Source organism: Cygnus olor, chromosome 11 (genome assembly GCF_009769625.2).
Source record: "Cygnus olor isolate bCygOlo1 chromosome 11, bCygOlo1.pri.v2, whole genome shotgun sequence".
NCBI classification, from domain to species: Eukaryota; Metazoa; Chordata; class Aves; order Anseriformes; family Anatidae; genus Cygnus; species Cygnus olor.
This window is the reverse complement of record NC_049179.1, coordinates 11,093,113-11,118,937: the sequence shown is the minus strand read 5'-3', so window position 1 is coordinate 11,118,937 and position 25,825 is coordinate 11,093,113. Positions and strand designations below refer to the sequence as shown.

General features: G+C 57.4%; 1 protein-coding gene across 3 annotated transcripts; it reads right to left on the bottom strand.

The window, feature by feature from the left end:
* Positions 1-6,470: 6,470 nt before the first annotated feature.
* SHF (Src homology 2 domain containing F) lies at positions 6,471-25,033 on the bottom strand. 3 transcript variants are annotated; one of them, XM_040570131.1, is made up of 7 exons: positions 24,647-25,033; positions 16,804-16,933; positions 15,567-15,785; positions 13,998-14,135; positions 10,978-11,149; positions 10,523-10,642; positions 6,471-7,247 (listed from the first exon to the last, which is right to left on the bottom strand). In XM_040570131.1, the coding sequence occupies exons 1-7, from the start codon at positions 25,016-25,018 to the stop codon at positions 7,061-7,063; spliced, it is 1,338 nt and encodes a 445-aa protein (XP_040426065.1). In that variant the 5' UTR covers positions 25,019-25,033; the 3' UTR covers positions 6,471-7,060. The 3 variants fall into 3 exon arrangements, with proteins under 3 accessions (XP_040426065.1, XP_040426066.1, XP_040426067.1); XM_040570133.1 differs by having other exon boundaries at positions 7,114-7,247; positions 10,509-10,642; XM_040570132.1 differs by lacking the exon at positions 13,998-14,135.
* Between the last annotated feature and the right edge of the window lie 792 nt (positions 25,034-25,825).

The window sequence follows — 25,825 nt, the reverse complement described above, 5'->3', positions numbered from 1 at the left end:
TGCTTACTCTCTTGCCTGCTCAGGCAGGAAGCACTGTGGGAATGGCTGGAAGTCAAATGCAAGGGCAAGAGCCCTCACTGTGTAGGTGATGCACTCCCCAGCCCTTCCTGATCCCACCTGGACTACTTCTAATGTGGCATCTGAGAGCTCAGCTACAAGTCACAGCAGAACAGGGCAGGATGCTTTTTAGCTCAACCCACAGGAACAAAAAAAAAAAAAAAAAAAAAAAAAAAAAGAATACCAGAAAACACCTTCCCTGCAACAAATTGGAGCTGAAAGCTCTCCCTGCATGCTCTGGCTGCCAGTACCACGGCCAGGGGTGGAAACCTTCCCAGGGCAAGGGATGGGAGATCCTGCCTCTCCCATGTTTCCCTCATGGGCTGTCGTAGGTCGTAGCTGTGGGTCACAACTTCCTCACTTTCCTTGGTGTAACCCTGGATAGGCATGTTCTGCATTTTTTTTTTGAGTGACAGCAGTCTCCTCTGGGCTGTTGGACATGTCGCATGGTCTCCTCTGCTCTCTGAAGCACTTCTGGTGTCTCTGATAGGACAGTTTTCCCCTTTTGCTCTACCAAGCCAACAGGTCTGCAGAGGAAGTCATTGGCAGCCCACAAACATCCTCTGGAAAAGCCTTCAGTTCCTGGAGCTGCAATCTGAGTGGCACCCGAAGCTCTGGTCAAATGACACCTGCTGGACATTTGCCCACCAGAGACACCCTCCGCTACCTCCGGCAGGACTTTTAACACCCTTGCAGCCCATGGTTTCCAGAGCAGGCCATGAGCCAGGGCAGCCAAGGGTGGTGGTGCAAGGCTGCATCTCAGCCCTTGTAAGACACAGTTATGAGAGGGGCAGAGCAGATGGTCATGGGCAGAGACGTCTCAGACAGCCCACGTGTGTGGAAGGAAAAGGGAATTGCGTGCAGCACAGAGCCCCCAGACTTTACCATAAATTGCTAGCTGGAAGTGGGGGGGTGCTCAGATGTCAGGACACGGTGATAGTGCTTGCACACACAGCGAAAGTAGCACTGCACTGCGCCTGCACAGGGATTGCACAGCACATGCATGGGAAACCAGGACCCGTCACTAACACACGTGATAAATTTGGATGTCATGAACACATGGAGGCCACACTACACCACATGGAGTGGCTTCCCATCGCACGCGCTGTAAATCTGAGACTGCCCTGTGCACAAGTGGCAAATCAGGCAGACTGTTCCCCTTGGAGAGAGGCAGTGGCATGCGCGAGCAGCAAGTTAAGGTACTCTACATGAGGCAAAGAGGTGGAAGACCCTGCCCCGTAAATCAGCACATACTATATATGCATGGTCAGAGAGAGCGCGCTGAGCACAGGCACTAGAACCAGACGTGCTGTGAATGTGCAGAGAGGTAGCCCTTAATGCGTGCAGTAAATCAGGACATGCTGTGCATGCGCAGAGAAGCCATAATGCTGCATATGGGCAGTAAATCACAGTGCACTGTACCCGCACAGCAAGCCCACCCCGAACATGAACAGTGAGAGAAGACACGCATGTGCAGAGCCATCGGTCCCACACAGACACAAATCAGGACTTGCTGTGCACTGCCATTTAACGGAGAAAAATTCAATATGCATAAATTTATCCTGGAAATGAAAGACTTGTAGCTGTGCAGGTCATCAGGCTGAACAAGATGTGATGGAGAGAGTGCCTGAGGCACAACCACCAGATGAGGACACACTTCAAATGCATGAGATGAGGCTCAACCAGGAGGTGCTGTGTGAGAGCAAGGAGGAAAGGAGCAAGGTCATCTCACTGTGAAAGAAGGATCAGGTTTAGGATTACCTGGATAGAGCTCAAATAGCAAAGAAATTGAGCTAATGTGCCTCCCATATCCAGAATAGGGAAAAGGGAGACTAAAATATATATAGGCTTTCGTAACCTTGTGAGGCTCTGACCATGTTTTGAAGGAAATCCTTCAAGATAGGAAGGCAAATGGAAACAGAATTTCTCACAGATACATTGCATCAGTTTAATATAATGATTTTTCTTTCATAATTGACTTCTTAGACAAGAAGATGCAGCACATTTAGGCTGGTTGGAGTTAAGGAAAGTTTGATTTGCCACTCAATAGGAACCAGTTTCCAATGATGGAAGTGATGGTTATGGTTACAGCAGAGGAACCAGCTAATTAAATAAATGATGGGTTGTATTAACAGTAGTGTCTCTGAGCAGAGATATTTCTAGCACTTCTTCTCCACCCCCCGTCTCAGAGTAACCCCACTAATACGAACAGCAAACAGTTCAGGGGTGAGTGAGGGTGAGTTTTCGGGAGGGACACAGCTGCATCAGTAGCAAGGCACTGGGAAGATCTCACCTAAAAGATCTGCCCAAGCATGCTGTTTGGAGACATCCCTCCAAAACTGTGCAAGGAAAAGGGCAGAACTCATCACAAGCGGAGACTGAAAATGAGGTGGAGGCATCCAAGCACAGATATTTTTCAACAATTTTTAAACGGCACCAGGAGCAAGTAGCTGCTTTGAGATGATGCTGGGGAAGTACACTGAAAGGACTGAGCAAGGGTGGTCTCTGAATTGGGAGCTGAAACTTGCCCCTTGTGTCAAATAAGTTGGTCTCCACAAGATTTGAAAGGAGGCATTCAGCTGGGCCATGTGCGTGCCATATGCATGTGTGCGCTACGTATGTGCTACACCACACGTTTTGCTGGTAGCCTGCAGGGATCGGGAACAATTTTCTCCACTTTGCTATAAACTTTGGCAGCGGAGCTTTGGGGTTATTTGATCCTCCTCCTGCAGCACTGGAGACTGCTGTGGCTGGAAACAGAATGCCGGGCACTGTTTTCAGAGACATTCAAGTGATGCAGGCGTTGCTGGGAGGGCTGGGGTTTAAACTAATCACTAGACTTGGGTTTAAAGGGGCTTTTCCAGGCCAGGGGAGCCGGGAGGGGGGATGGATGGTGGACAACTCCCTACACCCATCTGAGGGTTTTACCCAGCCCTGCAAGGGCCGGTTATTGGTGAGGCGTTCAGGAGCCCTGATGGCTCATGCTGGGAAGGGTGATGAAACCCAGGCAAGGCTTGGTGCTAACCAGTGTGCTTCGTTCCCAGCAGGTGGGAGATGTTAGGGGTTGTAACGGAGTTTCAGCAAACACACTCCAGCTTCCAAGGAGGGCAGGCTCAAATTCTGCCCTGAATCAGCCTTTCACCCCTCCGCGCTGCCTTCCTTCTGCAAGACTGTCTTTTGGCCAGTGACATTTTGTGCAGGAGTGAGCGCAGCCCTGAGCTGGCCCAAAACCAGGCGGAGCAGCACAGGGCTCGGGGGCTGTGCCAGCTCTGACCTGACCACCGTGCAAGAGCATGCTCCCAGCAGCACTAATCCAATTACAAAACAAACTTCTTTCATTATCAGGGCCTGCAGCATGCTAAAACAGCTTGGCAATTATGGAGGGCTTAGCAAGGGACTAGAGATCAGGCGATGAATGACAGAGCTGTTTCACTGACAGGGAGGAGGGATGGGGAACAGAGGAAGCTGGGAGGGCATGGGGGATTGCTGGGACAAGTGGGGTGGGAATTGCTACAAAGGAAGGTCTTTGCTCCACCTTCATGCCCTCAGTGGGGTTAATCTCAGAGCCACATCAGGCTTCTCAGGCCTTTGTCCACCCTGGGCATGAGCACACTCATGAATGGGAATCCCCTGTCATCTCTCTAGCCCTGTTACACGCCTGTCCCACTTTTATTTCCAAACAACACTCATTTCAGCCACAGGAGAGCAAATGTAGCACTAAAGTACCAGTTGAAGAGGGATTCAGTCCATCTAAATTTTCTGGGGAGCCCCTGAAGTTCAGCTCCCATCACAGAGGATGCAACACGTTGGCCAGACCCAGAGTTAAGTCCAGAGCAACGTACTTCCCATGGGAATCCCCAAGTCAGACCCAAAATGTACAGGACCTGCATGAATCTGCTTGATTTGAGAAGCTCAGGTCCATCCACTGACCCGATGTCAAGCTGCGGGCTGGCTCTTTGCTACGTCTCTGTGTTCTGCACGCCCTTCCCTGTAGAATCCCCTCTGCTGTGTGAGGGGCAGCCAGTTGGGCTGAGGTGCTGTCCTCACATCGCAGTGAACGGGAAGCCCTCTTTATGCCTGCTGCCCAGTACCTTCTGGGAATGCTGTGAAGAGGGGGAAAAGCCTAGCTGGGCCTAGGGAAGTTCTGCTTCTCTCCAAAATATCCTTTGACTCTGGCCTGACCTCAAGGCTAACCCTGCTTGGAAGGCACAGTACAGAGGTGTGGCCTGCAGAGGGTCACTGGGATGGCAAGGGCTGGAGAACACGATGTACAAGGAGATGCTAGAAAAGCTGGGCTTCTTTAACACGAAGAGGGCTGAGGAAGGACGTGATTTCCATTCCCAACTACCCATAGTGGTGTGGTAAGGAAGATGGAGTGAGATGCATCTCAGAGGTACCCAGCCAAAAGACGAGAGGCAACAGCACCAACTGCATTAGAGACAGTAGCTGGACTCAAGCAAAAAAAAAAAAGTTTCTGCTCTTCCCATTCCCGGGTCCTGGGAGGTCAATTTGCTGAGCCTTCCCCTCCACAGCATCAGGAGTAGGTGCCAGGCCCCATTTGAGCTGCTTCCTTGCCTGATGTGAAATACTGGGGTGGTTGTACAGGCCAACTCCTTCCCTGCAGCTCAGGGAGGCAGCCCCAGCATCCCCCTTCGGCGCAACAGGCCAAACACCACAGGCAAAATCCTCCACTGTGATCAGCCTTTTGAAGCAAGAACCAGAAGTCCCCGGGGGCAAATGATTGGGGGGGGGGGGGGGGGGTGCCAGGACCTACACGCCCATGAGTGTCCATTGAACACCAGTCTAGTCACACCTTGTCCCTTGTTTAAACCAGCTCCAGAGAAATAATCGCAGAAGTTGCTGTGCGCTTGGCAGGGACACCCCCAAGACACAGCCAGGCTGCGTGGGTGGGATTTCACCATCAGGCTGTTTGCTCTTTGCCACCATTTCTCAAGAGGAAAAAAAAAAAAAAAAAAAAAAAAAAACACATGGTGAGGCTCTCCTGTGCCTTTGTTCCCTGGGTGCACAGACTCAGGTGGCCTCTGCTTTCCTTGCCACAGTCATAGAGGGCAATCCCCCCTGGGGACAAGCACTGCGCTGGGGCCATCAGCACACAGCAGACTGCTAAGGGCCCCTTGACACCTTTTAAATGCAACAAGGGCATCTAAGAGCATCTCTGCAAATGTATTCCTGCACCTCCAGCCTTTTCCGTGGGCTCTGGTGCTTGCCAGCCCCCGCAGAGTCAGGGCCAGGAGAAAAAACCCTCTAGCCAAAACTCCATCCCCACTGGAAAAGGCTGGGGAGAGGCAGCAGGGGCTGCCAGCAGCCAAACACTGCTGGAAGCAGACACCGAGCGCTTGATGAGCTCAAACCGCAGCCTTTTAGGGAGCGGGGGAGGCTGAACATCCGGGAACAAACCACCACAGCTTCTGGAGGCTCCAGGGAGCACGCCAGCCCCGCGCAATGCCCCAAGAGCAGCCCAAAACTGCGACGGGACAGCAATCCCCCAGCTACAGACCGAGTCCTGAAAACCCCAGAGCCCACACTAAGTCCCCACGGTTCCACAGACCATCTCCATACCCCCAGCAAACCAGCAGGACCAGTTATTTCTTGGGAGCAGGCGATGGGGAGGGCGATCGTTTCTCACACGGCCACTTGGCAGGGCACCAACGGCCCCAGCGCTTCGCTCTGCCGATGCTCAGCGGACGCAAAAGGTTTTGCTGGTCCAGCAGTGGACTTGCCCCAGCCAGCCCCTCTGTTGCATGTGGTAGGGCCACCCTACGGAGAGGAGGGGAAAGGGAACGCACTGTCAGGGTCGTCATGGAGAAGCTGAGCTTAACACGAAGCCCAGATGGGAATATATGTGCACGGGCATGGTAGCAAGCAACCACCAGGACCAAGGTTAAAAGGCAAGGTATGCAGCAACTGCTGCAGAGCACCAGATGTAACTTCAGCCATAGGAAGAGGAGGAACAAACCAGCCCAGAGACAAGGTGCCAGGAAGACGAAGAACGGGACTGGAGCTACTAAATGCCCAGAGAACAGACCTGTGAAATTCAGGTGTTTTGCCTAATTACAAGGGGTGAAACAAAACAAGGAGGCAAAAGATCCCAAAGAGCATCCCTTTCTGCGGGGCATAACAGTTACGTCCAAAAATCAGCTCGTTGCTGCCCACAAAGGACCTCAAAGACATTGCCAGGACAAGACCAGCGGGGTCCCTGGTCCCCCATGTACGAGAGTAAGCTGGCTGGACCACTCAGGTGCATGGGCCTCTGTGTGTGAGGGAGTGGAAAAAAAAAAACAAGTACTTTTGCTTAATAAAATCCCCCTCCCTGCTGTTTTGCATGGCATAGTGCAACACTGATCACCCGCCCAGGTGGCGGGGCAAGGGCACAGGGACACCACGGAGCAGGAGACGACCATGCACCGCTTTATTAGGCAGTGGTGCTGCACGTGCGGCCGAGACCGGTCACTATATACATTTGGCAAACGATGGCAGTGAGTACCAGTACCGAGCACCTGCCCCCCGGGCCTCACTCATACCCCGTGCCCCCGCCAGGGACAGCACCAGCCTCCTCTCCTGTGGGCACAGGGCTGTCCTCTCCCTCACAGGACGTGGGCAGGACCAGGCACCCTCAGGACACATCTTGGGATGCTTTCTCCCCCTTTTCCCACACCTTGCTCCCCCCAGGTCCTCTCCATGGCCCCAGTTCCAGTCCTTGCTTCCCAAGCTCTTCCCGGAGGGGGCGAGGGCAGCAGGCGGCCAACCCTGCTCAGCTCCTCGTGCTGGGCCCCCCTGCCATCATCCCAGCAGGCAAACCAGCACACAGGAACCACCGTACGAGGGAGCTGGATGAGGGGTCCAGCTGCTGCGACCCCCGATAGCACCGTCCGTGCCCAGCTCGCTGATCCAGAGCCCATCCTTGGCACCGCAGCGCTCGGCCCTGCAGACGGGCCAGCTTTGGGTCCACCCAGCCTCGAGCCCGGCTTGTGCAGGGTGAGGACTATAGGGTGCGGATAGCCACCGGGTAAAGCAAGGACATGTGCTCGGCCCCCTTGATGGGCAGCTTGCGGCTGGCATAGTGATGAATGATCTCCGGCACACTGTCGAACGGTGGGCTGTGCTGACCCAGCACGTACTTGTTCTCTTGGGTCCGGGACAGTTTCATGTGCATGAAGCCCTGGCTGCTCCTGCAAGGAAAGATGAAGGCAGGGTTAGGGGGGGCAGCTGGCCCCCACCCCCCCACCAGCTCCTTCCCCTGAGCTGGGCAGCCCATCCCTGCAGCCACAGGGTGACGCAGACAGCGTTTTAACCCTTTAACCTGTGGCAAAACCCCTTTTACAACCACCCTGGCTCACACAGCAGCTGTGCCAGGAGGAGCTGGACTGCTGCACTGGCCAGCCTTACTGTGGCAAAGCAAGATTTTCTCCTTTGGGCAGTGGCCAGCCACGCAACGCCCCCCCTCTCCAGGCCCCCCCAACTCCACACCACCACTGCAGGCTCCATAAAACCTGCTCAGCGTAGCGAGGCCATTTCCCGGCACAGCACGGGCACCGAGCCATGCGCGGCTGCGCAGGCAGATACTGCCACGAGCGCTGATTCCAAGTGACGGGCTAATGGCCCTGTTGCTATTAATTTGCGTCTCCGAGGAGAGCCACAGCCTGTCTGCAGCGTCTGGAATGCACATTACGGCAAAATATTGATGACTTAAAAGCAGACAGGACCTCATCAGCAATGCTGAGCCGCTTCCAGCTCCGCGCAGGCCAGTCCCATCCCCCCGGCAGGAGATGGTGCCCGTAATGGACAGAGCGGCTGCATTAGCAGAATGGGTTTGCAATCCATTTAGGAGCTGATCAGCAGGGAGCCGGACCCCTGGGGACAGCAGAGGAAGCGGCACGGCGGCTCCCTGCCAGGAACCAGGCTCGGGGGGGCTGCCGTGCTGCTGGGAGCGCCCTGGCTGCAGACCCGGGGGGTCCTGCACCCCAGCAGTGGAGCTGTGGGGGCTGCACCGCACACAGCCCCCCCGGCAGCGTGCACACACGGCAGGGACACACCGCCAACCGGCACACGGCTGCCCGCAGGTGCTGCACCCCGTTAGGAGTCCAGTGCAGGATTAGTGCCAGGTCCGGAGCAGGAAAAGAGGTAAAGCAGGCTGGGTTTTGCCCAAATCACTCCCTGGGTCTCCGCACCACGGCTTCAGCCTCTCTCGTGGAGGGGCAAGCCACGGGGCAATCATCCTCTGGGCATTTAAGGCAGTACAGCCCTGCCCGTGACAGGCAGCACGGGGTGGCCCAGCCAGACCTGTCACGGCAGGGTTAAACCTCCCAGCTACCTGACATGCTCCTGCTGCTCTCTTTTGTGCATATTTTCCTTTAAGGCAGCACAAAAGGACTGGAGGTCAGCACTGAGCTCTCCTTTCAGACCATCTCCTCAGCTGCTCCTCCTTCCTCAAGAAAAAAGAGTTCAGAAAAAAAAAAAAAAAAAAAGAGATGCAGGCAACCAGCTTACAGCTATATAAAAAGCATCCCTAGGGATTTTCCTTGAAAAGGCTCTATAGAGAAAGGCAGTGCAGTAAAAATCATGTTCCTGAGGCTGTGTGCTCTCTGCAAGCATGGCTGGTGGACGTCGCCTGAGCAGATCTTGGATGGGATGCAGTCTCCTGTGGGCAGAAGCACACTGCTGCAAAGCCACATCCTACCCACCCACACCATTTGAGAAGAGGACTTGGCCATTTTTGCCATGAGGCTAAGGATGGGTAGGAAGAACTGGGGGGGGGGGGGTGGAGGAGGGGGGGGGAAAAAAAGGATGACTGGCTTGTAGAGGTAATGAAAAGGGAGAAATGTGCAGTATTGGTGCTTTCCACACTGGAAAGGGAGGAAGCTCCACCAACCCCAACACCACCTCTCAAACACAACTCACTGGCCACTAGAAGCTGTTGCTTCAAAGGAGCTCACAATCCAAGGCAAGAAAAAATGATTGAGAAAATTAAAACGTCAGTAAAAATTCTAACAAATACATGAAAACAGGGAGCTCTTCCAAAAAGCTTGATGTCTGACCTAAAAGCTACAACTGCAGAAGGAAGAATGATTTTTTTTTTTCAGCTAAACATCTGCCCTACTTCGGCGTTGAAGGCAGCAGTAAAGCGTAAAAACTAGAGAGATGGAGCAAACTAATTCACAGTTGTGGCACTGGGAAATAAATGGGGGAGGCTGAAATCGCCAGGGAGAAATGCAGGTACAGAGACCACTGGGAAAACTTAAAGTATATTGAGAAAAGCGTAGGGATATGTGGGCTGCTGTTGGGCAGAGATGACTGAAGTGCTCAATAAATACTTTTTTCATGCTTGCCAGGAAGAGAGCTAATATACTCATCCTGCAGAAGGGCAAGAAGGTATTTCCTAATCCATCATCATTTGCTGGACAAGAACAGCTTTGTTTTGGGGGAGTTCAGGCTGCCCCAGTACTCCCAAAAGAGCTGAGCAAGTTGCTCTGGGCACATGCCTCAATGCTTCATGCAGTTTTGGCTCTCAGGGAAGCTGCAAAACTCAGGGAAGGTGCTAAGATTACCCTCCAAAACCCAAGCAGAAACCAAGCTGTGCTGTGGGGGGTGAGGATTCCCTGCTGAGAAACCAAAGCAGCGCAATGCCCTCTCTACCATGTGGTTGAGCGAAAGCTTCGATGGTTATGTGGGCTGGGGAGGAAGGGATGGGTACCCACATTTTCATAAATAATGGGGTTGTACAGACTTTATTTTCTCATAAAACTCAGCTACGAATGGAGGGAAGCAAAAAGCTAGAGCTGGAAGCTGTAATCAGACACATTCAAGTGAGTAATAAGGCCCATCATTTTATCCGTCTGAGGGATTACTAGCACTGCCAAGGGAAAAGCAGCCTGCCTCTAGCTCTGCAAGTCTTCCCGAGAGATGTTTCTGCCAGACACCAAACCAAACGTCAAAAGCCTGTGCCATCCCACAAAGAAATGCAGAAACTGCCCCACAGTTGTGTCCAAGCCACCCCCTCTCCCCACGGCACAGGCCCCCACTCACGTGGGCACCCCAGCACAAAGCCATGCGCCCACCCACAGGTGCCAAGCACCCACAGCGCTGGGGGCACAGGCATGCCGGCAGCCAGTTCGCGTGTGCCCCCGCAGAGTGCAGCTGGATGCATGTGAAACAGCACCATACGGGTACAAATCCAGATGTGAGCCACCACCCAAAGCCTAAGGCTCACCTTCTGCACCACCTAGCCACCTCTGGTGGCTGAGCGCAGCCTACAGGGAGCCTGCAACCATCAACCCAGGCAGAATATTTCTGGGCTGGGCTTGCTGCAGGCAATCACCTTATTCTGGGTGCCCTCGCCCAGGCGTTTACGCTCAGTGCCACACGGCAGTGCCACCTGTGCCGCACGTACGAGAGCGGCACGGCCCCGAAGGGGCACCCGCCCTGCAGCTCACCCGGACTCACTCACTTCAAGGAGAGGGAGAAGTCGTTCTTGCTGGTCTCGCTGTTGCGCACCAAGTAGCTCGCCTCCTTGCAGAGCCTCAGCAGCGTCTCTGCATCCGTCCGGCTGATGGCCCCGTGGTACCAGCTGCAGGCAGGAGTGGGACCAGCTGTGTGCACACCCTGGGCACGACAGAGCCTGCACAGACTGAGCCCCGAGCAGCAGCGATGCCGGCCGCAGTGCTGGGGGTAAAGGATGCGGGTGGCAACGCTGGGGCTGGGGGACAAAGGGCTGCTGGGCTCACAGCGGGGCAGCCTGGGGGATGCGGAGGGCACAAGGGGACAGCAGGACTCAGAGGAGGGCAGAAGGGAGAAGCAGCAGGTGGGAAAAACATGGTGCCAGGGTAGAAGGCAAGGGCAAGAAGCAGGTCTGCCACCCTGCAGCATCACAACGTGGACAGGGGGAGAGCAGGCAGGACTCACCACTGGCTCTCCAGGGGCAGGGCAGGGTCAATCCTCTCCCCAAGGAAGGGGCCAGGCTCCGCACTCAGCGTCTTGGTGCTCTTGAGGCTGCTGGTGCCATGTCTGAGGCCAGCCCTGGCCTTCTCCTCCCTGCAGGGTGAGGTGCGGCCGTACCCCAGCCCCTCCGATGGCCCTGCAAGACAGACGGACATCACAGCGGCGGTGGGGACAGGCTGACGGGCTGGACTAATTATAAACCCACCATGCTGCCAGCTTTCCCCACACAGCAGGAGGCTGTGGAGGTGGCCAGAGACGTCACATCACTGGGTCCCCTCTCACTGCCCCGATGCCCTGCTCTAAATAAGGGGCAGGGCAGCTCCCAGTGGCATCTGGGGATGCTTAAGTGTGCATCCACATCAAGTCAGGACTTGGTGCAGACTGGGCTCCTGAGCCCCTAGATAAATTTTTCAGGGAGGTTTCATAAACACAGAGAGGTGTAGCTAATGTAACAAGAGATTCAGTGGCTGCGGCATACAATTAGGCATTTCCATCAAGAAAATTAGTACTGAGAGGCTCTCCAATCTTGCATAAAAAAAGAGGAGTGGGGAAGATGGAGCTTAAAGGAGAGGCAGGCAGTTTGAAAACAAGGGACACATTTCCACCTCTGTTGTGGTGGAAAAAAAATCCCTGGAGGGGAAGGGAGACGTTTCCTCTGAGAGATGCCTCCCTGACACGACCCTGCACACCGACGAACCACAGTGGTCCAGCGCACGCCACCCAGCAAGGGATTAACTGAGATGTGCCCTGGGGACCCAGCCTCCCACTGAATGTTATTTCCGTGCAGGATGATTTCAGCATTAATAATATTGTTTCTCCCTCCTCCAGAGAGTTCATTATTGCTCCCCTGCAAGGAGAGCCCCCTCGCACAAATTACTTATCGATCCGTCAGAACTGCCCTGATGCAAGGCTGCCGGTGGCTGCTGCCGCAGAGGCACAGACACCCTGGGGGTGGCCGAGCTCCAGGACAAGCGGGACCCCGGCCCAAGGGATGCCCTGGCTGCTTGGTGGGCGCGTTTGGGATGGTTTTGTCAGCCCTCCACAACCTCCACAGCTTAGCACGGCTTAAATTCCCCCAGGAGTTGCTCAGGGCAGAAGTGCCCAGCACTACGGCTAGGCAAGCCGTGCCTCTGCAGAGGTTTGCTCCTGCCCATAACAGCCAGACTTCAATTTCAACTCATCACCTTAAAAAATTGGGACAATCGTTAAAAAGGCAGACAATCAAAACACTGAAGTGTTTGCTGGCTGCACAAAGTCATCATATTGGAGGCTCAGAAGAAATACATTGCACCTGTCAGAGAGCAGCAGAAGCATGCACATGATTAAACAGGATATTAAAAACAAGCCCCTAGGAGTAAGAAGACATCCTTCAAGAAGTTCAATTCACCCCCAGACAGGCAAAGTAGAGAATAACACAAAACTCTGGCACGATAAACTTAACACAACAAAGCAAATCAAAATAAAAACGAGAATTTGTGTTGCTAAAGCCAGGAAAAATGACAAACTGATGTGTTCATCAGGAGCAGGGTGCGTGTCAGAGTGACTGTGGGGATAAAAAATGATGGGGTAAGAGCAGAGGCTGTGTAGCAAAGAAATTAATTCTTCATGATGCCTGCATTTATTGTACAAAGAGGAGCAGGAAGTTTCCATTAGACCTTTCTTTTTTTGGGATTACTTCAGCCTGTAGCATCCCTAAGAGAGCATTTGGGACAGTACCGGGACACGGCGCTGGCAGATCAGCCGCACTGCTCTGGGGCATCCCTACAGCACGCAGCAAAATCAGCAGTCACATGCAACCTCGTGCTCAAACCCACCTGGGAACTTAGCAAAAGCCATACGATTTTTTTTACGAAGCTCTGCAGGGACCTGGGTAATTGCAGATAAGGAAATCAGACATCTGCACCTGGCACGTCGCAGTGCCTATCAGGAGCAGTGTTAGTGACGCACAGGCGGCACGGCACACCGGGGCAGAGCCGTCGGTTTGCAGAACAGAGTCACGTCTCACAGATCCATCCCAGTTCTCCGCAAGAGCGGTGGCACGTGAACAAGGCCAGCCCTGAAAGCCCGGGCGGGTTTTTGACAGAAGCCCCTTACCTGATGCTGTTGGGAAAAAAAAAAAAACTAATCTACCATGGCGTAAGAGCAAGGTCCTTAAAAATTAAATGGGTCAAAAGAGAAGCAGCAATCATTGGTTTTCATAAGCGAGACAACCAGCAGAGTCCAAGGGGGATTCGCCAGGGGCTCTGCCTTTCAGTGTGTGCAAAAAAGGCCTCGCTACAAGGCGAACCTGAGATGACAAAGTGTGCCTTGGGAGATATAGCTGTTCAGGCCAGCAAAAGCGAGAGCCAGGAATCCAAAGGGATCCCATGCCATTGAGCAGCAAGGCAATAAAGAAAGCAGATGAAACAGAGCAGTGCTAAATGATGAAGTGACGCACTTGGGGAAAAAAAACAACCCCAAACTTCAGTGGTTGGATCTGAATTAGTGGTTACCATGCCTGTAAGTGACCTGGGTATTAAGAGTCACAAGAAAACATCAGCTAAATGCTCAGCAGTTGTCAAAAAAGTAAAAGCAGCCATCAGATGGGAATTTGGAGGCAAAGAAGAGAGAACAAAGCAGACGATAATAGCTCTGTCACCGAATAATCCCCTGGTGCAGCTCAACTACCATGTGCAAGGAGGTATCAGGTAACTGGAGGAGGCACAGAAGAGGCAAGGACAAAGGTCTGGCATCCTGCGCAGGACAAGCAAGGGGCCAGGAGGAGCTGGGGAAAGGTGGAGGAGAAGAAAGAGGAAGAGGAGGAGGAGGAGGGTGGATCTGCACTGCTCAGCACAGAGCCGGTAGCATCCATCCACAGGCAGCCCTGCCAGGTCTAGACAAGCTCCAGCGTGGCAATGTCCCAGTGCTGGCAGGCAGCAGGGCAGGGTTGTGGCGGGCACTGGCCACAGCCCACCCCGGACACCCCACTGTCATGCAAGACCCACCGTTGGCGTCTTCGTAGTTCTGCTGGCCGTGCTGCGGGGGGCCGGGGGCACCAGCCTCACCGTCCGGGGGGGTTTCACCACTGTCGAGCTGTCCCACCGGCGGTGGCCATGGCAGGTCTTTAATGACCTTGATTTCAACTGGATAAGGGGAGGGATGAGGGTGGGGAGGGTGGAAAGAGAGAGAGAAAGAGAAAGAGAGAGAGAGAGAGAGGGCTTAGAAAAAAAAAGTCAGCAACACCAAGCCCAGGGAGAAGGACAGCAGCTGGGAGGGTGAAGATCTAAGGTCTGAATTCCCAGGGGCCCTATGCCAGCCAAGGCTTGCTGGGACACACACAGGGGTACCCAGTACCCCAGCAGAGCTCCTGGGGACAGCCAGGCCACCCGAGGACAAGCTGCTGTCCATGACCGTGGGGCTGCAGGGAGGCTGCGGCAGCGGCAGAGAAGGGGGTGCAGACTCTGCTCGCCATGGATTGGCCTCATGCCAGTACCAGGTGCCCATCAGGGGGCTCGCAGAGGGGCCAGCAGAGAGCTCCCAGCTTCTCAGGATAGGAGAAACACTCCAGAAGCCATAGCAGGACCTGCTCTGGAGCTGGGAGAAAACAGACTGCAGGTCCACGGCACCGCAACCTGCTTCGCCACGTGCAAATTTCCTCCAGACTCAGAGCAAACCTGGAGCAGCCCGGACAGAACCCACGCGTGGGGCAGACCCATGAGCACACCTCCTCCACCCAGGGGCATCGAGCGAATCTGCAGCGCAGACCCCTCCACACAAACCCAGCCCAGTGATTCACAGCAGAGCCCAAGAAGCTGAAATCTTGGCACAACTGTGCTGGGACCCAGGTCCTGGCCTCCCATAGGCACAACCGGACACTGCAGCGTCCGGTCTGGCACACGCATTCACCCAAAAGGTGAGGAGTCACTCCCAAGCCCAAATCTCCACACCTCTTCACCGCCATCCCCGCGCAGCGCCAACGAACGCTGTCTGGAGCGCCTTGTGCTTGCTGGCAGCAGTGCGGACACACAATGCTGCAATTAAAATGCATCCTAGATAAGAGCGTGGCAATTAGCCAGTGCTGGCGGAGGAGCCAGCGCTAATGCACAGCATGGATTTCCTCATTAACAAACACAAACACAATCGATCCTGCAACACGGATAAATAGGTCAGGAGGCTGGACGTTTGCGGGCCCAAAGGCTCCTGGGGGGGTGCCCAGCTCTCGTCCACACAAAGGGAGTCCCGAAGGAGGAGGGCTCTGCCTGAGCTGAGGATGGAGCCCCAGCCCTGCAATTTGGGGTGGGAGACGGAGGTCAGCTTGCACCAGGGGTGCAGATCAGGCAGTAAGGGGAACAGCAACTGGAGATGAGCAGCGGACAGGCTGCCGAGGCAGCTCCCTCACCACTCCCCCCAGCCCTGCTGAAGAAAAGTAGCCACTGCGAGTCAAGGAGCGCTCCCCGAGCCATGGAAACAGGGAGGCTGACACTGCCAATCCGACAAGGATAAAGGCACACCAAGGACGCATCTTCCCCCCTGCAAAACACTACACAACTACCACTGCCTCCATCCTGGCTCACCTGCGAAGGCTTTGGAGATCCTCTCCTTCTTCCACTCCCAGGGCTGGTCGTACTCCTCTGGAGGCCGCTCGTCATCCTCAGGCAGCCGGGACTCCCTGGGCCTGGGGCAGGCGGGGCGGTCGCTGTCTGCCTCCAGCCCTCCAGTCACGGGCTCATAGGGAGTGTCGTAGAGGTGCAGTGGCCGGGATGGAGCCTCCCGCAGGCCCTTCTGGCGGATCTCTAGCGGAAGAGGGAAGGGACCACAAACTTTTCACCTGGCCGTGATCCCCAAGGGCTGAGTTTCACCCAAGGGCAACACAGGGAGCATTGGTGATGGAGCAGACCCCAAACCTCCAGCAAGTGCCTTAAACAAGCAGCAGAGCTGCTGGGTCCTAAGCGGTCCCCAGCACCAGGATGCCTTCTCTCCCCATGTTGCAGTATCTCCCTGCAAAGCGGGGTCCATGGGGACAGACCATCCCAGGAAATAAGTCCCCACAAGCAGCACGGCTGCTTTTCTCCCCTGAACATCCAGTGTGACTGGTTTAATAAAATGCCCTTCCCTTGAGCAAAGCTGAAGCCTCTCTGCAGACACAAGACTCTTTGTCGCTTGCTGATTTTTCCAAAAAAGCAACAGTCTCCTCCAAAAGCCATGTGAGCTTTCCAGAAACCATTTGCTCCAGGAAAACCACGGGACTACAAAGCAGAGCCAGAGCCTGGAGCAGACACGCCAGCACAGCGGCCCTGCATGCGCTGCAGCAGTAAGAGCAATGCCTTCGGGAGTGCGTGCTCTCACCTCGCCTGCTTTCAAGCCATAAACAAGACCGCTGGGGACCCTGCTGCTGCAGCAGACAATGGCACGCTCTGGATCCGTCATAACCGAATTAAACAGCTCCCACATCCGTCTTGTTTTATGCCAGATGCATCGAATGTCGTGTCTCTCCTGGCTTAGCCTCACGGGCAGCACCGCAAGCAGAAGTATCGAGGTGCCTTTAATGCTTGGGTAGCCTTCGCAAGTGCTCTGGCTATGGCCAGCCCATCCCACGTGCATGAACCTGTGAAAATTTGGCTGCAAAGTAGCTGTTGCACCACTGCAGCAATCACACAGGTTTGCCAGCCAGCCCTCAGAAGCCTTGTCTGGGCGACCTGGTGCCACCTCAAGCTGTAAGGAACAGAGCATAGTGGCCACCAAATTCACAGAGCAGCAGGGACCCAAGCCGCAAAGAGCACAGTGGCCTTCGCGCAAAGCTTTCCACCTTACCAGCCATCATCTTCTGGGCTTCGTATGGCTCCATATATCCATCATTCTCCGTCACCTTCTCCAGCCCTGCCTGGCTACCGGCCATCTGTGCAGCGTCGAAGGGGTCTGCGTAGTCCTCCAGCACAGCCAGCTGGAAAAGGGGAGGAATGCAAAAGTTTGGGGGGGGCAGGGATCAGCTGAATCCCTTTCGAATACCACACCTCACCACGAGCTCTGCTAGGAGAAGCCAGAGGGGCACCCGGGACCCCAAGCCCCAAAGGGAAGGGGGACGGATGTGCCTTCATGCCGCAAGTCCTGGGAGAGGGAGTGAAGCAAGCAGGAGCCCAGGATCGCCAGCACAACCACGGTAAAGAGCACCAGCACCGGGGGCCTGGGACATGGCTGCTGCCACCCCTCGCTTGCCCCTTTCGTATCCTCTTTTGGAACAAGGGCGCTGAGTGGGCTTCGCAGCACCAGAGCCCTGCCGAGCAGGTGCTGGCAGCCGGCAGCTTTCCAGGCACCCGCGCGAGGCTCTCAGCGGTGGAAACGCTCCAGCCTTTGTCCCGAAAGCTGGGCCGGAGCCAAGCAGAGCAGAAGGCGGCCCAGCCTCCTCCGTTAGCAGCGGCTTGGCACCGGCAAAGCCGCCAGCGCCTGAACGGATGCCCCAGCAAGGTCCTCTCCGAAGGCACTGACATCAGCTCCCCAAGCACAGCCGCATTTTCTCGTCCAAAGCAGGCCAGATCCCAGTACAGGGGTGTCAGCCGGCACAACTGGGAGCTTGCTGGTTATTTTCCAGGGCTCCTGCAGGCTCCTTTGGAGACGTTCCTTAACAAAAGGGCTGCGAACAGCCTGCAGCTTCGTCTCCATTCCTCTCCCAGGACCCTGCAGCATCTCCACACATGCCAAGTGATGTAGGATGGGACTCCTCCATGCAACCAGGAGTCAGCAGAAAACAGCACCAAGAGCCTCTCAGGCACAATATCTCAAGGAAAACAAAAACAAAACAAATCAAAAAAACCACCAAGGTTTGTCCTTACGAGCAACAGAGACACAATCCTGTGGTAGACAGGAGGGATGACCCGGAGCTCGGTCCCCACCAGTCCCCAGAGCCACGCTCCTGCCCCAGCATCTCAGCGGCTTCCCGGCAGGAGCGCTCCCATCACACAACGCCGTAGCCCGTCACAAGCCAGGAGCTGCACGTGCCACCTCGAGCCCCAGCATCTGGGACTAAAATAGGGCCAAGGAGATATTTCTGGATGGGTCCGAGCACACCCAAGCATCTTGTCTGTTGCCAGCTCACCTGCCATGCCGGGACATCCAGCAAGGTTTGTTGACCACAATGCTGGCTCTGCTGAGCACTCTGCAGCACGAACCTGAGCACAGTGTGGCAGCAGCCAAAACCCATCCTGGTCTTGGTCCCCACAAGCCCAGCGTCACTGCACCCTGCTGCCCCGGGCAGAGCCAGCGGTACTGACCTGGGCGGCTTGCAAATTAATCTCGGGCTCCCGTAATCGGTTTAAAACAAAACCCCTCTTCCTCCTTCCTGTGAAAAGCATCTGACAATAGCCTCGAGCAACAAAACACAGCAGGAAAAGGGGACAGGAACTGGAGCTGTAAACACCTCCGTGCTGCCTGGAGCCTTTGCATCTCTCCAGGCTGCGGGAGGAAAGAGGCAGCTCCTCTATCACCTACCTGCCTCCTCTGGCGGGCTGTGGGCTTCCCGGGCAGCTCTCACTCACCCCAGGGCAGCTCTCCCAGCCCAGCCCTGCCATAATGAGGCACAAACAGCAGAGCATCATCCCCCGAGCAAAGACGGCCAGCCCCAGGGCTTGCAGACACCCTGGATGGATGCACGGCGAGGGTTCAGATGTGGTAGCGAGACAATGCCCACGCTGCTCAGCACTGGTGTGAAAGCAGCAGCAGCAGATGTCTGCTCAGAGCATCAGCTTCTCTGGATAAGATGGAAAGAGCAAAACGTCTGCAGGCAGGGCCCAGTGCCAGCATGCCACGTCGGGGCTCCAGGAACAGCCAGGAAATCTGCTGTGGCTGCTTTTGCCTCCCTCAGCCAAGGGTGATGTAGGCTTGCAGGGCCCCATGGGATCCAGGGGCAATACTGAGCCCAAGGGCTGCAGCCTTTTGCTCACCACCACTGGGACAAAACCGCCCAGGGAAATCAGAGCTGCCAGCGGCTTTTGTAGTCACTCATCTGCTCGAGCTGCCCTCCCTCCCCAGCATGGGCTAGGGGCATCCGCATGAAACGCAAATGCAAGCCGGCGCTGCTGCTGAAATCCTGGTTTGTTTTAATGCCTGCCTGCGAGAAGCCCCTCAAAGAGCTGTTTTCTGGACACCCTCACCCTCTGCAAGGCAGAGAGGGGCTCAGCCTGCAAGTTGGATGCTGCCTGGGCGATACTGAGCTGGTTGGTGCCGGCCACTCCAAAGAGCATCCCGCAGGCTGAGCACACGTCCTGGAAAGCCGCAAAAACCCTGCCACCCTGCTGCAAGGACTTCTGCAGAGCACAGCCCGGAGCCGGTGACAGCTCATCTGCACAAGCACTAGTGCCGAGGGAGGCACGAACACGCAGACATGCATCCCGACGTGCACAGGGGCAGGGGCTCGCCGTGCCAGGCACACCGACAAGGAGCAACCGAGCGCCCACGTTTGCCTGGTTTTGTGCCTTCAGAGACACCGTGCTCAGTGCTCGCCCTTTACAAAGAGCTCTCCCGGCTCCGAGGTGGCTGCAGGGCCGTGAACGCAGCAGGGTGATCCTCCCGGGGTCAGGAAGGGGCTGCCTGCTCGTTCCTCCTGTCCTCAGCCAAACCCGCCTGCATTAAAACCTGCCACAAAGCCTATTTCCTAGATGTGTTTTACTAGATAGACAGACACCTGGCTTGCTGCTGGCACCAGTCCTGGACCCTCCCTCTTCTACCCCATGAACAGAGCAGCTTCAGACAAGACAGGGCGCCAGCACAGCAGCTTTGCAGCCAAGAGGCTCCCCCGCACGCAGTGTTCGCTCTTCTGAACAGGAGGAAAGCCCTTTCTGCACCCCCTGGGTGCCTGGGTCTGGCTCCCTGGGGAGGGAGGGACACACTCCAGGTCTAGAGGACCGTGGGGTCCAATCCAAAGCATCTCTACTGAGAGCCCAAGCGTCCTAAAACTGGGTGTTTTGCTTGCAGGGGGCTGCAGAGATGCTCTGCAGCAATTAGATGGCCCTGTGCAGGTGAGATGTGGTCTGCTGGGCTTAGGTCAGGCACAGAACTAACGGCCCAGATCAGGTGCTCGAGTCCCCAGGCTCCCTGGGTTTGGTGTTTTTTCTTGCCACGCTGGCTTTATTCCTCCACTACCTCAAAGATACGTCTTGGTAAGAGTCAAGCCTACAGGGCACTCAGAACGTAACCACTTCCATATCTGAAATGGTCAGGCACTACGGCAAAGAGGCAAGGCACGGAAAAGCTGAGAAGGGAACTGCAAACCACACACAGGAGCAGGCACACTCAGGGTGCAAAACCAAGCAAGTGGCAACGCAGCGCAGGCACCGAGGCTGGAGGGGAGCGCTGCACACCCAGCGCTGAGAGCGAGGCAGGGCTCTTGGAGGACGAACTGCAGCAACCACGCAGTTGCTGACTGTATCCCAATGCACTGGCACGTGGGGCCGAATTAAGGTTGCCTGGGAAACTGCATCTTTGACATTTCCTAATCCGAGCGCCGGACATCATGAACGGTGCGGGGCCCCAGAGCAAGAAGCCCCGATGCACACTTGCTCCCTCCCATACATAGGCTGAAGCCTTTGCTGTGTTTGAAATAATCCTGGTGCGAAGGGCATGCCTGACCTGCCAAGCCAACACCACGGGACAGCTCTTGGTGCAGAGCAATCCGTTGGAGAACAGCTGGGCAAATCAGCACCTGGACCCCCCTGACACGTCCTCTCTGTGCCCATGAGGACGTTTCATGCACTAATCTGTCACGGCAACACACACCCAGATCCCCGCTGCCGCACTGAGGCTAGTCTCACTCTATTATTTATGCCCACTGTATGAAAGGAAAACAAACCAAAATTAAAGGTAAGGGCCAGGTTCTAGTGTTAAAACTGTTTTTACACAGCACACCAGGGAAGGGGACAGACAGCAGCTCCTCAAGAGAGAGATCGTGGCTCAGACACCGAAATCCCAGGGCAGACCTGAGGCTCTGCACTACCTCACCTACAAACGTCCTTCCTGCCACTGCCTTTTGCCGTAACAAGACGCTCCACTTCATACAGAGGTCTGTCTCCAGCCAGAGGACACCTGGGCAGATCCTTCACTTTATAAACAAGCGGCTGGAGATGCGTGTGTTTGTAGTTCCCTAGGAAGTCCCCGTGTTTCACATTGGAGGCACTCTGAGTTCTGATTTAACCCAGTTCATTATCTCCTTTGGGTGCAAGATTTCCCCAGTTTTACCCCCAGGACCTTTTCCCAAAGGTATCACCTTGCCGCTCAGCTTTTAGTGGGTGCCAAAGCCACACTTTTAGGTAAACCAAAAGCTGGCTGTCCAAGAAGGGTCGGTTTCCCTGCCTGAGGAGCCAGACACGGCTGCACCCAGGGCACAGGAGGAGGAGGGAGCCCGCGGCAGACAGCACAGCATCTTGCAGGATGACTCAGTTCGGGGAGGTTCTCTCAGGAAAGACACACGCCCAGGAGCTTCCTGGCCAGCCATTCCCACACCCCACGGTACTGACCCTGCCCTCTGAGCACAAACGTTGCATCTGGAGCCCCAGACTTTGGGTCTGACCCTAATCACACTGCAACTGAACGCTGGCAAACCGCAGGCAACTGGCAGCACCCGAAGCCATGCATCCCTGCGCCGCACAACCTCGTCCCCGTCGTCACTGGTGTGCGGCAGCTCGAAGAGGAGAGGCAGATCCTGAGGAAGGGTAAGGTGTCACTGAGCAGGACAGGCTCCCAGTGCTCTGCAAAGGGTCCGGCCTGCAGCCAGCAGCACGGGGCCAACTGCAAGAGCCACCGGCCAGTCCCGACAGGCATGACACAAAGCAACATTCCAGCAAGGCTCCGGCCCTGACATGGGTAAAGCCGCATGTGGAGCAACAGTGCAGAGAAACAACCCCAACCCCAAGCGCGTCGTGCCCGGGGCTGAGGCATGGTGCCCCCACACTCTCATGAAGGAGGTCCCTTCACTGAGAACAGGCTGAACCTCACCCACGTGCATCAAGGGGAGCCCTGGTGACATCGTTTCTTGTGTCTCTTCCAAATGCGGCACGGAAGACATCTCAAGGGTCCCCCTTGCACAGGCGAGTGGTATCAGCCCACTGTCTGCTGCTGTAGGGCAAGGACTGCTGAAGGACCCCTGCTGGTCCCCGCCACCTCCAGCAAGCTTTTGTAACGGGAAGGGAGCTACTGCAGAGCTCACCCTAAGCATGTCCCCACGAGATGCTGCAAACCCCACGTAACGCAGCACGACCCGATGATTTACCTGATGACAGCAAATCACATAGCACATACTCGTGGCTGGGGCAGGAGGGATGCTGCTGCCAACACATTCCTGCCCCTTCTTCAGTTCTCCAGAGAGGGAAGGCACGGCACTACGCAGGCACAGGGCTCCCAGGGAACGTGGTCCCCCTGCCTCAAGGCAGCACCTGTGCCACAACCCACACTGCCTCAGCCTGCCCACACAGCCACGAGCCAGTGGCTGCTCCTTCCTCTTCCGGCCCTCCTGGTCCTTCCCGCTTGGAAGGGCGGCACATTTTATTAGCGTGCTTTTCAGTGTAACTCTTAACAAAAAACCTCTCTGCTCCAGCACAGCCTTGCCTGTACCTGTAATTAAACTTCGCCCTTCACCTTCAACATCACCACAACTCAGGACCCACACGCGAGCGCTTTTTGGAGTCCTGCTTCCCACTGCGGACATGGAATAGAGCTGGGAACAGGGCCCACCACCTCCTTCTGAGAGCGGGAGCACCGAGCCTGCCACAACCCCATTTTGGCATAAAGAGCTCATCAGGGTTCTCTCCCAGCCCTGACGTGCCTTCCCTGCTCCAGGACACTTTGATGTTGTCACCAAGAGCAAGTATCCAGCAGGCACCCTCCATCCCCCTGGACCACCTCCAGAAAGGACCACCGTGAGCATCATGCCCTTGCCGGGGCCAGGGAATCCTCCCACCACCCAGCCCAACTTCAACGCCAGCAGATGGGAGCCAGAAAGGGTGCCCAGGCCCAGCAGAAGTGCTCCACGTGGTGAACGCTCCCCTGCTCCTCCAGGGAAATTGTTCCAATGACTAGCTGCATGCCCTATCAAATATTCCTACCTTATTTCTGTCTCAGCCGGCCTTTGGAGCTCTGCCTTTGTCCATCACCTACCGAAGCCCTGAAGAATTAGAAACCTCCTCCCCTCAGAGGCACGCATGAGACTGGGAGATAACCTAATCATTGTCTGCCACAGATACAACAAAGGGTCTTCTTCAGCCTCCCACTGTTAGCTGGGCTTCCCCAGATGCCTCCCAGCTCTTGGCTCTTCACTGAGCTTTCCAGCTTCACCCCAGTGCTCTGATGCCCAGGGAGCCCGAGCCAGGCGTGGCTGGACTGGCCAGCAGTCCCTACTCCACACAGTTCCGGCTCAGCCCTTCACAGACCAGAGCCCATGTCCCTCCAAGAAGTACAGCCTTCCCCTGGTCCCTTTCAAAATCATCTAGGTGCCAGGAGCCTGTCTCAGCAAAACAAACCCCTGCAACAGCACCTTCAGTGCCCTCTGCCAGCACCCTCCTCCTCTTCCTCCTCCGCTGCCTGCAGCAGGGAACTTGGGAGGACCTGAAGGAGGACCAGGGAACTGAACGGGCCCCTCTGGAAACCTCCCAGCAGCGCATGCTCATTAAGAGCAACTTTCAAAGATCCACCAGCTACAAGTTCTTCATCTGCGTAAAATACTCCCGAGCGGATTTTGCTCGGTGTGTGTTTCCTCAGCACGTCAGGCAACGCCAAGCCCGAGTCTGTGATTATTGTATCAACAATTCCCTCCATCAGCCAGATCTGCAATCTCGTCAAGTTCACTTGACAAGCCCCATCTTGCAGGCTGCGGCGCTGACGGGCGCTACTGAGCCCTCCTGCCTTTATTTGCGCAGTCCCCGTATCAGCCTCTCCGCAAGGAGGCCCAGTGCCCATGGCCGCGGCCCCTCGAGGTTTGCCCCTCGGCAGGGTCCCGGTGCCACAGGGCTCCTGCCTCCCGCAGGAAGCCTCTCCCTGCTCCCGTCCCCTGCCTGGCGAGGACTTTTCTGGCCTCCTCGCCAGCCTGCCTGCCGCAACGGCCCCGCTCCCGGAGTGGGAGGAACGGGCAGCACCCAGCGCTGCTCTCACCCCGAGAAGGCAGCTCTGAGGCGTCAGACAAAGAGGCACGGGCGCCTCCTGACAAAGCAGCTCCGAGGAGCCCGGCTGCAGCTGGCACAGCCTGGGCAGGCCCTGGCAGGCTCACCGAGGAGATCCGCGCCGCCACACGCGGGGCAGGAGGAGGCCCAGGGCGGCCGGTCGGACCGTCACGGGCCTCTGGAGATGTCCCGAGCTGCGTGGGGCCTCCCTGCGCTGGGAGGTCGTCGCCTCCGTGGAGCAACAAGCACCGGGCTGCAAAGAGGGAGCAAAAGGGGGAAGGCAGCGGGAGGCCGTGTGAGGGGCCAGCAGGGCCTGAGCCCGCACACCCAGCGGTGTACCTGCCGTGGGGAGCCCCGGGAGCAGCCCCCGTGCTGCTGCCGCCGCCCCCGCCGCCGCTGCCGGCCGGCACGTCGCAGGGCAGGAGCCCCCCCGGGGGCTGGCTGCTCCAGGGGGCACAGCCCGCTCCTGCCCGCTCCCGCCCGCCCCGCCGCCGGGGGCCCGCGGCCGGGCCACTCACCTCCTGCGGCGGCTCGTCGGGCGGCTCGGGGCCGGCGGGGGGCGAGCCGGGGGCGGCGGGGGGAGGCGTCGGGCTGGCGGGCGCCTTCTCGGCCGCCTCCACCTTGATGAGCCGGTGCTTGGGCGAGACGTAGCGGGGCCCGTCGGGGGCGGCGCTCGGCGGCGCCCCGCTGTAGGGGTCCTCGAAGTCGCGCTCCTTCTGCAGGCGGTACGCGGCCACGATGTCGGGCTGGGCCGCGGCCAGCGGCTCGGCGGCGCCCCCCGGCGGCGGGGGCGGCTGAGGCGGCCCGGCGCGGTAGTCGGGCTTGGGCGGCGCGGGCGGCGCGGGCTTGGCGCTGCGGAAGCCGAGGTGCTCGCGGAGCCAGCGGGCCATGGTGCCCACGCACTGCGGGGCCCCGCCGGCACCGCCGCCCGCCCCGGCTCCGGCCCCGGCCCCGGCCCCGGCGCCGCGCTCCGAGCCGGCCGCCGCTCCGCTCAGCAGCATCGGCACTGGCGGACTGAGCGCGGCGGCGGAGCCCGGGCCGGGCGGGGGGGAGAGCGGGGGAGGCGGCCGAGGGAGGCGGCCAGTGCCACCTGCCGGAGCCGCGGCGCCGGCTGCTCCGAGCGGGGCGCCGAGCTGCGCGCCCGGCTCCCCCCCGCACCCCCGGCGCCCGGCCCGGCTTCCCCCCGCGCCCGGCCCGCCTCCCCCGGGGCCCGCCCCGCTCCCACTGCGCCCGGGCCCGCCCTCCGCGACGCCCGGCCCGGGCCCGCCCCGCTCCCCTCAGCTCCGCTCGGCTCCGCGCCGCCGGAACGGGCTCGCTCGGCGCCGCGGGGCTCCCCCGGGGCCCGGCCCCGTCGCTCCCTCGGCGCGCTCCGGGCTGCCCCGGAGCAAGTCCCGCAAGCCTCGCAGCCGGGCCCGGGCCCGCTGGGCTCGCCGGGGTGGCTGCCGGCGAGAGATGGCAGCAGCGGAGGGGGCAGGGGCCGAGGCCCCGGGCCGCGTGGTGGGGCCGGGGCGTGCGGGGCTGGGCTGCGCGGGGAGGCGGCGAGCGGCGGGCCGGAGCTGCCCACACACATCACCAGCCCTGCTCGCCCGCAGACCCAGGACCAACTGTTTCACCATGGCCTCCTACCCCTCGGTAGCAGCTCACAGCCCCGTCCCCGGACCTCCGCCCCTGAATCCTCCTCCGCACCCCTTCCCCAA